Source organism: Melopsittacus undulatus, chromosome Z (assembly GCF_012275295.1).
Source record: "Melopsittacus undulatus isolate bMelUnd1 chromosome Z, bMelUnd1.mat.Z, whole genome shotgun sequence".
In the NCBI taxonomy this organism is placed as follows: Eukaryota; Metazoa; Chordata; class Aves; order Psittaciformes; family Psittaculidae; genus Melopsittacus; species Melopsittacus undulatus.
The window spans coordinates 34517360-34530754 of record NC_047557.1 but is presented as its reverse complement, the minus strand read 5'-3'; the positions used below and the strand labels follow the sequence as shown (position 1 = coordinate 34530754).

General features: G+C 36.6%; 1 protein-coding gene across 3 annotated transcripts in view; it reads left to right on the top strand.

The window, feature by feature from the left end:
* Nucleotides 1-13395, top strand: part of BNC2 (basonuclin zinc finger protein 2) — a 239257-nt gene that overhangs the window by 113837 nt on the left and 112025 nt on the right. For all 3 annotated transcript variants that reach the window (XM_034072691.1, XM_034072692.1, XM_005154982.3), the window contains one exon: nt 7198-7300. In XM_034072691.1, coding sequence (XP_033928582.1) covers nt 7198-7300 — 103 coding nt within the window. The remainder of the gene's footprint in view (nt 1-7197; nt 7301-13395) is intronic.

Genomic DNA, 13395 nt, shown 5'->3' with positions numbered 1-13395 from the left:
GCCTGGAAAATTACAGTTATTCTGTGTTGCATTTGTGTTCTCTAGAAAAGTCTAGGTAGCATTCCTTGACACAGCTTTCCAATTTTGGAAGTATCTAAGGTAGGACTGAAGGATGACACCTAACTTAAATGCAAGATTGCAAATTACATCTTATTTATTCTATATTTTCTTATTCCCCATTCATACACCAGTTCTCTCAAGAAGAGCTAAAAATGGTTTTCTAAAATGCCTAAAGGCCAGGTTGTCTTATTCCAGGAAAAGTTGTTTTAGCCTATTAAATGCTTTTTCTCTTGTTAGCATCCTTCCCTTCATATTGTATTAGTAACTGTTTCCTTGAGTGCCACAGAGAAATACAGCAATATAAATACATTTCAAATTGTATTACTGAAAATAAGTACAAGTAAGAACAATATTAACGTAGCATGATCCAAAATTGCTAATAACATACTGCAATGCAGTGAACAACCTAAAGATTTTTTGGTACCTCTGAATGGGAGAGTGAATGGACATTGCACAGATGTTTTAAGATTGCATTGCACAGATGTTTTAAGACCATTCAAATGCAAAGTGTGTTCCCCTTTACTGTTTGTCTAGTTTTGGGGTTTTTTGGGCAACACATTAGGTTATAGGTTTTGAAGTTAAAATGGTCATCTATCAGCTAAGGTTATTTTTTTAGATGATTCCTGTGTTTAAAATTATGGTTTGACACGGAATGCATTTGTAGTGATGGTCCCAAGTAACTGTTAGATGTGGTGGAATCCTGCTTTCCTGGAGATGGCTGAACACCTCCCTGGGTATTGGAAGTTGTGAATGAATTCCTTGTTTTGCTTTGCTTGCATGCACAGCTTTTGCATTCCCTATTAACTTGTCATTATCTCAGCCATGAGTCTTCTTATTTTTCCCTTCCAATTCTCTCCCCAACCCCAGGAGTGAGCAAGAGTCTGTGGGGTGCTTATTTGCCAGCTGCGGTTAAGCCACAACAATTCCCCATAATGCAAAGCTTAATATAGGCAGATCAGAGTGTGCATTTCCTAAATATCAGTATGCAAATGATCCTCCTTGTATTGTGAATGTAATGCAAACTTTGTTGTACTCCTGGTTTGCCAGCTGTTAAAAATAGTATAATTTCATTGGGATCTTTTTGCCATTCACACAGGAAAATTTATATGGTCTTTTAAAGAAATACCCAATTGACAAGACAGAAAAAGATTATTGGAATTCCTGAAGTAGTAAAGATGTGACAGATTTTCTTAGAGTTGTTTACAGAGCATCTAAGATGTGCTTTGAAAAAGAAATCACAACCCCTGCAACTTTAAGCTGTAGTATGGTACAGTCCTTTGCTGATCATAGTGTCAATTTATATAGACAGATTTTATCTTCACTTCATAGCCAAGAAATAGTAAGAAAAAAGTAATGGCAGAGAAGACTTTCCTTTGAAAAAAAAAATGCTGGAGCACTTGCAGGTCTTACCTGCTGTCTGTTGCTTTGCATCTTTTCTTGTGATGAGTCAACATACAGGAACAAAAGACTGGATCTCCCTGTTTCTTATCAACGTCTTGCTCATTAACTTTGATTATTTTAGTGTCCCATTATGTCTTGAGAGCAGCTACTGTGCTACTGTATGGCCTTAAATTATTCTCTCAATGACAATGTTATTTACTTTGAGTAAACTATTTTTTTAGAATTAGGTATTGGATATTTATGATATAGAATTAAAACTGTTTGACAATGGAGAGAAAAGATTGGATATAACATGTTCTGTCTGGATTTTTCTTAATGTTAAGAGGTAAGCTGCAAAGAGTGCTTTTTGCTTTTACTTTTCCAACACTTCCCATCATTTCACCCAAGTATTTATTTTACTGACATACACCAACAGAACTTTTATTGGTTTTAAAGTCATAAACAAGATAATTTATTTTATCAATTAAATACGGAAAGTTCCCACCTGTATTACCAAAATGCATAGACCTTGTGAATTACTACATTATGTAAAATCTAAATTTGAAGTATACATATGTGTGCGTTCAAAATCCCCAGTATTCTTGCGACTAACACATCTGTGTGAAGTGCATACTCAAGCAGAGTCTTACTGACTTTAATTCAGCTCTAAGGACCTGCAGTTACACATAGGTTTGCTGGTTTGAAGTCTCACTAAAAAGGTTTCACAAACACTGGACCAAATCATCCTCAAGCCTCATGCTCCTGTGATTGGTAGCAGTGGATTTAGATTTTTTGAGCTCTGTAGAGTTAACATATGCTTAGAGAGACAGATGGAACTTCCATGCAAAGACCATGAGTATAGCTAGCTCTCTTATGTATTCAGTTGCACAGTGATCTTTCATATTACAGGTGGCTTGATAGGAGACATTTCTTAAAAAGGTTCTGTACATGAGAAAGATTATATGAGGACATTAAGAGCAAGGCTGTGTTAACACTGCCTACTACATAGGAGGATGTAGCTGAGATTTCAATAAGATGCTGTTTAACCTCACAGGACTCTTGGACTCTCAACAAGTTACATTAAGAATTTCTGTTACATATACCATTAAAATGTAGGGTAAAGGAAGTTGCAAAACTTACCTGTCCAGAACATTGTATAATTTTAAATTGCCTCCATCTTTTGTTGTCACTTGTAAGAACTCCAGAGGAGTTCATATCTCTTCCTTACATGTTCTCTTTCTCCCATACTGTGATCCCTTTCAGGATAGGTTATTGCTTCTTATCTCTTGGAAGTTCTGTAAAACAGCTGGACAGATTGATTTTCCATTACTGCTATATGCTGTTCCTATTAATATGTAAATAATATTTACTTGTTACATATAATTAAATCACCCAAACTATGTTAAATTAATACCCTTGGTACAGGGGAAACCCACAGAAGTCAGGCCTAACATTTTCCAATGTTAGCTGTACAAATATACACATAGGTGTACTGGAGTACATGCTTTAACACTAGGCAAATTTCCCCTCTTTCTGCATTGCGTTGTAAGGGAAGAAAATCTCAAAGAGAGCAGCAAGGTACTTCTGAATGTTTCCATGTCAATTATACAATCATTACTTTATTCTTGTATATGTATATTTTGTCTTTAAATCTTAATAGGATTGCTTTAGGATTTAAGGAATCAGTTGTCTAAACTTTTTAAAAGTATTTTACTGAAGTCCAGTCCATTTCATCCATAGGTCCCCAAGGGCTACTGTAATTTTGGTAGAAGTGCGAGGAGCATTATGTTAGAAACTCACTGGATGGGAGGTATAAAAATGGCTGAGAACTGTTACCTGCAAACTATTGACATGGTAGAATATAATGGCACTTTCCAAGAAGCTATAGAAAAAAAAAATGTTTTGTTGCTTACTTAAGGGTCTTAACCTGAAAGTTGTCATCTAACTACACAGCTGCTTGTCAGCTGGTACAGGGAGAGCCTGCATCTCTTCCTCTTGCTATGCAAGGTCATTGATTTCCTTTTGTTTCCTTTATGTCTTTCTTGGAGGAGTTTCTGAGCAAAAACTTAGGCAGGAAATATTCTGTTTCTTTCCCTACAAAATAGTGTAGCACACAGAGTCCCATTATGTAAACTTTTTAGGAATATCTTGCAAAGGCAGAATTACAGTGCATGACTTCTGGAATGCCTGGCAGTACTCTTTCAGAAGCATTTTCTGGCAAAAGTTTAGCACTGCTACACCCTTGGACTTTTATATCTACTTTTTAACAGGTTTGAGCAATGTTTACAATATTTAGCTTCTGCACACTCACCCAGTATCCTTTTATTATCCCTACTCCCCACCCCACCCCTTCCAAATTAAGCAGTAACAGATGTCCAACCGCAGTTACACCAATCCCCACTGCTACTGAGAAGCACAACAGCTACTGCAACTTCATCCTCTCTGTGCCTTAAAATCCTGCCACTGCGGAATGGAGCAGCTGCATTAAAGCTCTGGATTCTTAGGTGAATCTACACCAGGTTCATGTCCCATTCTGGGGCTGCCATTCTGGGCCATTCCTGAAACAGCTTCTGAAAGTACTATGCTAACAGTCCTGAGCCTGTTGGACAAATTGGCAACTGGTATGCCTAAGTTAAATTCTACTGAAAACCAGTAGAAAGAGGCTGTAAATAATTCAGATGTGTATTCTTGCAAGCTGAGTACATATGTTGGTTGCATTATGAAGGTCTTTAAAGACAAGGCTTTCTTTCATGTTAATGAATGTTAATTTTCCATCCATGTGTATAGGAATACACACTATTCCTGGCATCTTGAATATTCTCTCTGCCAAGTTATGTTGGTTTTATGTTGGATATTGTGGTGATCTAAGGTAGTTACAATGATTATGGATTAACTGAGTAAAGTGAAAACCAAATCTTTAAAATAAAAACTGTTCTATTTAAGGTTTTCTATAGCGTCCATCACTGTAGAATGCCTCACAATTTACATTGCATTTACCCTGACAACAACATTTTACTATAATTGTTTCTCACTTAGTGAATGTGGGCATCATGCTAACAAAGTAATTTGCCCAATATCATGCAGGAACGTGAACTTGAATTGGAGTTTTTCCAGTCCCCTCACTCTGAAATATGCATGGGATTCTCAGTGGTGGGATGGAAAACTACTGGAAGCAGATTACAGATACAACTTGGTATCAAGACACGCTTTACAGAAGTAGCAGCCAAGTATGGCCAAGCTGAATGTTTTGGCCATGCTACTGATCTTCGGAGTTTCTTATGCCAATTGATAATACTTTATAAAAATGCATAGGTCTTTTTGAAGACTTTTTAGATTTAGTTATTTGAGGAACAAGCTGAAATATTCACATTTCTGAAAAGCTTGTATGAATTTTTGGGAGGGATAAAGGATAGAAATGTTACTAATTAGTCTTCTTAAATACTTTACATGATCAAGACTCTCTTTAACTGAGGGAAGAAGAAAAGAAACATGAAACCTCTAAACTTTTTCCCCCATCTTATAATTTATAGTGGCTAAATGGGTCATTTTTAAATGTGTGTAATAAAACTCGCTCTTAGGCTGAAACATGGTAGTTCAGGTTCAAGATTAATCCAGTTTTTACAGGCAACCTGTTAACCTCTAGGCCAAAAATAGGTAGGATTGTAATGGAAATGCTGATGAGCCTTAATAGAGCAACTCTACCAAATGACATGGTTTTATCTAGTATGTGTACATATACTATATTTCTCCTATTATACATATTGTAAGTGACACATGAACAAGATAAATAACATAAAATACAACAAATGTGTGTCACATTGGTGCAGAGATTTAATGAAAGTGCTGAATGTGAGAGGACCTTTTATGGTAAATTAAGAATACCATTTTGTACGCCTTTCTTCTTGCAGTACAATTAATTACTAAGTTCATTAATTAATCAACATATTAGAGAAAGAACATCATTACTGACCAGTGGTGATCTGATATATTACTGAGTCAATAAACTGTTGAACATGAAACAGGACCTTTCAGGAGGGTTTTTTTCTCATAACCCACAAACACATATATTATTCTTGCATGGTCAGCACTTCTTTGCTGTCCTTATATTTCATATTACTAATTCTTTTAATCACGCATGCATACAGCAGTGTTTTATAACCTAGCTAATGAGTAATTGGACAGGTAACATTGTGACTGAGACCCTGAAGTGTCAAGCATAATAGAGCAGGATAATTTTTTCCCCACTAGGTTTTTAGGAGTAAAAGGTAGTAAAAAAGCAGTTAGGATAGAAGGAAGAAGAGACTTTCATACCAGAAATTTGTCAGAGAACTACAGATTTCCAGTGGGTCCATGAACTATAAATGGCTTTAAGTTGTTGTCTGGTGCAGATAAATAAGAGATCAAACATTTAAAATAACTCTGAACCTTTTTCATTGTAAGCAACAAGGAGTTTAGCATGGCCAAGCTAAAGCTGAATGTAATTTTCTTCAAGTCAGTATAGTTAAGATAATTCTTGTTCAGTATACAATGAATATGCTTATGTGTGTTAATTGTTTGGAAAAGGCAAGAGCCTTCATAATGCTTCAGTATCTCAGTGGTCATAGGTACCAAGCACCCTTCCCTCAGCTTAGCCCCCAATTAATCATTGATTGCATCTAAATCTAAGGAGATATCTTTTCCTGACAGCTCTGGTAGTTACAGTAGATTGTTAATCTGTGAATGATCAGAATAAGCCTCTCTGTCTCAGAAATCTCCATGCAAATTACATCTAAATGCATGCCATAAATTTATTAGTAGCAGTTTGAAGTGCACAGGTCATCTTGTACACTATTTAAAAACATAAGTCTGTAGCACATTAAAAAAAATCTCATTCAATTTATATTCACTTTTCTGTGGAGGTAACTAGCCCCTGTCAAAGTAAACCTGTGTAGTTTTTGAGATAATTTTAAAACTGGAGATGAGATACTAAGGTGTATTATTTAAGCAAATTTTAGAGCTCTTCAGACTGGAGGTTTAGCATTGCCACTGTGAAATCATTTCATCTTTTTCAAAATAGAGAAGTATATATTTGAAAATTGGAGTTGCTAAGAGGTAATAGATGTGATAGATGCAAAGGAAAGTTACAGGATGTTTTATGAACCAGTCCTATTCTTGTACCTTGATCATTTTATCCTAGTTTGGGAACACATCAAATCCATGACTCCTTTCTGTAGCAGAGGTATAGCACGCATGAACTCCAAAACGGAAACTTGAGAATGAGCTTTAGGTATGGGGGAAGGGGAAAGAGTTCTGTAGTTTTCATTTCTGTATGTTTTTGTTTCCTCATTTTAGTTTTGGTTTTAATCACTCTGATATGGTAAGACATCACTAGTAACTTCTTCCGTCAGGCAGTTGGTGCGAAGACAGGAAATTTGTGGAACACCTACAGAATCTTCACCCTACCTTTTTTTTTTTTTTTTTTCCTAAAGGAAATAGAGCAATTCTTTCTAAGACTTCAGGAATGTATTCATCTCCAAGGAACAACAGACTGTGTAATTATTGAATATGCATTTTGGTTGTCCATTGCTCAGGGATACTGATGTATGTTTTTGAGAGAGAATTAATCTCTACTTAAAAAGAATGAGTGATGTTAGAAAAGAATGTTAGAAAGCTGGGTTTTCTTTGCTGTACAGGTCTAGGCCTCACAACAAATTTGTACAAGAAGTAAGAAAGACATTAAGAAAGACATTAATGTGTATTTTCTGTTTCTTTTTCCAGGCCATCCGTTGTACACTGGTAAATTGCACATGTGAATGTTTTCAGCCAGGGAAGATTAACCTGAGAACTTGTGACCAGTGTAAACATGGCTGGGTGGCACACGGTAAGAAATGTCTATTCCTGTCTTCTCTATTCTGTCCATGTTTCCCAGTATCTTTAAATAAAAAGAGATGGAGTGATATAGAGAGTAGTGATATCTATTTGTCTGTACATGCATGTGCAGGCACTTTGGATGTCAAGTCAGATACGTGTTTCATATACATACTCATAGCACAGGCTTATAAATTACTTCTTGAAGACTATGATGCATCTGCTCCAATTCTTGATCTTAGCTGTTTACCAGGATTTTGAGGGCAGTGTTCAGGAGACTGATGAGCTCATTGCACTGTAGCACCTGGATTTCAAAATTACTGAATCAGGTTGCTCTTCAGAATGGATTTTCTTTAAACTGTTAGCATAGTACTTTCAGAAGTTGTTTCTTGATTGCAAATAGTTTTTCCTACTGCTTTAATTAAAGGGTTTCCTTCTGATTTTTATTAATGAATTTCAACTCAGCTTTTTGACACATGAAGTACTGCTTTACTGAATGTAATTATTAAAGAAATGGTGTTTCCAACAGAAAGTTCCATGCTTCTTCAGTTCTGATAACCTAGAATCATAATTAAACTGAATAGATCAAAAATATTTTAGAACTGCAGTCATGCTGTACTTGACTAATCTGTGCAGAGTTAATCCATGTTAATAACTGCCATTTAAAATACTGTAATTCTTGGAGGGAGAAGGAAAGGGTATACAATCACCACAATATTATTTCACTTAGCAACTGCTGACCTCTTTTCTTTGTTCCCACTTCTATTGTCTTTCTCATTTTTCCTTCCTCACATAAAATAAGTTGCACATATCTTGAAAAGAAAGGTTTCCTACAAGTTCAATTTCTTCTGCCTAGATTTGCCAAAAATAGATATGAACAGATTCATCAGAGAAGTTATTTTGTGGCAAGATAAATTTTTCTGTTGCCAAAATTCAGCTTATCAACTTTTGACCCTGTACCCCTGTACTAGAGTGATAATCCTACCACCAGTGTTTCTAAGGCTGAAGCCAAAAGCTGCATAGAGCATAAGGGCATTCTCTAGTACTGCTGTGCATAACAGAGAATGGGTTATTGCTGGTGTGAATCTCTGTATATTTTAAAGGATTTGGCTACCTAGGCTGTATTAATTTGTTTTCAGCTGAAGCCTGGCTTTCATGTCAGCTTTGGTGGAGATTTATTTTCTAAAACAAAAAAGAAATGTTTTAAATTGGAAAAGCTATTTGCTAGGCTTCAAGCAGATAAACAGATAACAGTGACATGTTTTTCCTTCTTTTATTTTTCTTTCAGTGGTCAAGATATTTTTAATAGTCCATATGGTAAAAAAAACCAAGATCTTATTAAAATCTCAATAGTCCATTTTTAAAGGAGAATTTATTTCAACATGAGCAATTGGTATTTTGTGGCTTTTAAATAACATAGGAGTCGGATGACTACAAAAAAATGAAGACTTATTTGAGTGCTTAGATTTGTTTATTCTTCTAGTACTTTTGTTGTATTATGAGTTTCAAACTATACTATGAAGACATTTGTGACATTTTAATAACTTTAGCACAACAACCACCTACTCAAACTTTCTTGGAAATACTGAAAAAAATCCCACTTTCCTTGCCATCACTTCCCCTAGTATAAGTATCTTAGAATAGGAGGAAAGAAATTAAGCAAGTCTGCAGTAAAAAGATCTGGTTTCATTGAATTTGGATTTTCTCTTGTATGTTTGTCATTAATGTCAGAGTAACAGCTATTGTAGCTCCCTTACTGCTAGCACAAATACAGTTATTATATTTATCAACAGATAAATGACCCAATGCAGTATCAATGGGAAATACATTCTCTCCTCTCTCATAACATTTTGCCCTAAAAAGTTATGCCAGGATGACATATATCAGAGTGGACTGAAGACGTTATTTGTGACATCCATTCTGTTTATTTTATTTTCAGATTTTTAGACTTCACAGTAATTAAAAAAACCCCACACTATAACAGTATTGTTAAGTTTGTCTGAAGTCATTGTCACCTTGTTTCAAAGAGAGACAGAAAATTAGAAATACTACTTCATGGAAACATAGAATGATAGAATGGTTAGGGTTAAAAAGGACCTTAAAGATCACCTGGTTCCATCCCCCTGCCACCACCACCTTCCAATAGACCAGGTTGCTGAGAGCCCCATCCAGCCTTGCCTTGAACACTGCCAGAGATGAAGCATTTACCACTTCCCTGAAAAACCTGTTCCAGTGCCTCATCACCCTCACAGTAAAGAATTTCTTCCTTATATCTAACCTGAACTTCCCTTTTTAAGTTTAAAACAATTTCCCCTTGTCCTATCGCTACAGTCCCTGATGAAGAGTCTCTCTCCAGCATGCCTATAGCCCCCCTTCAGATACTGGAAGGCTGCTATGAGGTCTCCACGCAGCCTTCTCTTCTCCAGGCTGAACAGCCCCAACTTAGCCTGTCTTCATATGGGAGGTGCTCCAGTCCCCTGATCATCCTCATGGCCCTCCTCTGGACTTGTTCCAAAAGTTCCATGTCCTTTTTATGTTGAGGACACCAGGACTGCACACAATGCTCCAGGTGAGGTCTCACGATAGCAGAGCAGAGGGGCAGGATCACCTCCTTTGACCTGCTGGTCACACTCATTTTGATGCAGCCCAGGATATGGTTGCCTTTCTGGGCTGTGAGCGCACACTGAAGCCAGTTCGAATTCAGTTTCTCATCCACCAACAGCCCCAAGTCCTCCTCAGGGCTGCTCTGAATCTCTTCTCTATCCAGCCTGTGGCTGTGCCTGGGATTGCCCTGACCCAGGTGTAGTTCCCCATCTTCCCCTCAACTTGATCACTTGTAAAACTCAATCAGACAGCAGCAGCACATTTTTCAGACATTTTTTCTTTTCTTTTGTATACTCTGCATTCTTGGACTGGATTTCACCCTCTTCAATCCACTCTCGGAAATGAAGTATCCTGTGAACATTTTTACCATCTCCCTTTCTGTTTTTTTGTGGAGTTTTTGGGGGGTTTTTTGTTGGTTTTTTTTTTCTTTCTCACAGGAAGCTGATTCTTAGTCCTGTGATGGTCTTTGATGTCTTTTCATTTGCACTATGCTAATCAGCACAGCTCAGGGCCAAGCTGTTTATCCAAGTAGGCCTTAGTACCTCTCTTAGGTATGATCCATCCCCCATCTCCTGTCCGAGACTTGACCAGGCCTTTTCTCTAGTAGCTTTGAAATTAACTTCCTTTGAGTTTTAATGGGAGCAACATTAACAAGGAGATTTTAGCACACAGGGCAATTCTATTACTCTTACTCAGTTTAAAAGCAGCCATCATGCTCAGAGATTTGCCGTGTGGGTTACACTTCACCTTCTTTGCTGCCAGTATTTATATAATGCATGTACTAGCTTGCTGTAAATGAGACTAAGAATGAAAACAACCTAAATTAGAAAATGGAGACTGCTTTGTCATAAAATCACATGCATGACATGACTCTGATGTCTTCACTCAGAATGGTTGTGGTATCTGACTTTCTACCTGATAGTTCATGAAATTGTCAGGTAAAAGAAACATGAAATGAGAAGAAAGGAAGGACAGTGTAAACAAATTAAAAAAAAAAAAAAGAAAAGAATGCTGTGAAAATTTGGGAAATTGAATCTCTCTCTTACTCCAAAGTTGCTGAAAGTACTTGGTCCAGGAAGAAAATTTAGATTTTAAAATTGAGCTGCATATGAAGTGGGAAAGAAGAGGAATACTGTGTTCTATAGGATATAAAAAATAATCACAATTTTAGCATACAGAACATACTTGTTTCCTTCTATTCAGTTTATTTAATTCTTTAAAATACTTCAAAATTACTTGAGAATATCATAGGTTTTTTGTTGGTTTTTTTAGTTACATAGAGATTTTTAACAAAGTAATTATCTGCAATTCATTGATAATGAAGCCTAGTTCTTTATGACTTTTAAAGTAAAACTATTTTAGATCTAGTTTGGCTTTTCCTGTCTTTTACTGACAAAATCATTTTAATCCATCTGATATAATTTCCTTTCGACCCTGAAGGCTGAGGCATATTTTTCATTACTCAGTTGCTTCCAGGAACCTTACCTGATTAACATTCGTTACTGGTAAACACTTTAAAGTCCTCCTTTCTGCCTATGCCATCCCTGTTTGGTTCCCTTCAGCAGCAAATCCCAAAGCGGCCAATGCAACACAGAGAAGATGCACTCTGTTATCTTGTGGGTACTCTGATGAAGTATCTGGTTTTAAAGCCTGCCACACTGGTAGGAATTATTTGCTGTAGTGTTTGCTTTGTGTTACTCTGATACCACTCTTAATGCAAGTCAATCTGAGGTAAAGCAGATGAGAATATCCAAGTATTAAGGCATCCAAGACAAATACAATGCTGTTTGAAAGATTTGTAAGACACAAGTGACCAAAAAGAAATAATGCTTAGTTGCCCCAAGGTCAAATAACAAGCCTTCCTTTTCCGTTTCCATCCTTGTATTCAGCTGCTACTTACCTAACTGCATGGTCAAGGGTTTAGTCCTCACACAAATCTGACATCCTCAAGTGTTGAGTAAGGTTCTCCCTGGGGGTAAAACCACAGGCTCCAACTTATATATGCTCATACTCACACCTTCTTGGATTTGCTTGGGGGTCCATTCAGATTAAAATCTTTTTTGCTTTCTTTCCTGCCACTCCAGAACATCTCCATGCAGTCAGGGAGATGTTAGACTCTTCTCCCTCTAGCCAGCTTTATTGCCTCTTAGTCCTGGGTTTGAGCATACTAATGTCCTTTGGACGTGGTCAGGTGAGATTATCCGTGACCAGATATTAAGCAGTCAGCTAAGGACTGCTCCAAAGCCTGGCAAATTCTTCACAGACCATGACCTAATTTGAAGCATACTGCGCTTTTCTGCTGGGTTGGGCTATATTCACATTTCAAATAAAGCCCTTTTTCAATGTGAATGTTTTATAGTCTGAAGAAAATTTAATTTACTAATCACACTTTGTACTCACACAGACCTGACATTCATATCATCAGATATTCATTGGCATCTCTGAAATACATACAAGGCCACTTTCATAACTATGATCTCCCTTGACTAGTTATGAAATAACCAGAGAAGTTTAGACTAAAAGTATTTCAAAAGTGCAAGGTATTATTTGGTGCCTGTCATTACTGAATTTACATTTTACAGAGAAGGATTCATCCCATTTAATACACTCAATGCCATAGGATAAAATCCTGAGGGATGTCTTGGACAATGATGTCTTATCCTCTCATCTTAAGGAAAGAATCTAGTAGGGAAAAAAATAGGCTTGCTATGTGCATGATGGAGCAAAAGCAATAAAAACAGTTATTTTTTTTTTTAGCTAGTACTTGGAATTCCTCTTTTCACTCATGGAAGAGGCTGCTTTTTTGACAGTCATTGCTCTTGTCCCCTTAAGTGAGGTAATACAAAGTTCATTACATGGCATAGCTTCAAAGAGGAGCACAAGAGTGTCTGGTACACACTGCTTGATTCACAGATGAACAGATTAAATTCTGTGGGAACTGAGAATGTACATCATGGATTTGTGGGGCAGCAGTGGGGGACTTCTGCAACACACATCTACAATTCTCTAGGGCATGAAGGTGACAGTACCTACTCACTTGTCTCTTTTAACACCTATGCTTCTGCACATTAATTGCTATGATGTACTAACCACTTTATCATTTTATTACACTTTATTACGTCATAAATTTTTATATCTTCTTAACGATCCTACAAGACGCTTAATTGTTTATAGGAACATCTTAATTAACTAGAGTTCAGTGGGTTAAACAGAACACAAATTGAGAGCTCTAAATGAAACCAAACCCTACCACTCTATTCCACACAGCTTCCAAAGGTTAAAATTAGATTTGACTGCAAGAATAAAAAATTCATATTGCTTTCAAATTTTACAAAGTAGTAATAATACCATGGGTAACCTTACCTCAGCTTTCTGTTTTACAAATGTGAAATTCAGTGGAATAATTTTTTTTTTTTTAGCTACTAGAAAGAATTTCAATTTGTGCTGTAGCATTATGAGGAAACTTGCACCAGATTAATTTAGCAGACAATAGTGTTACTTTAT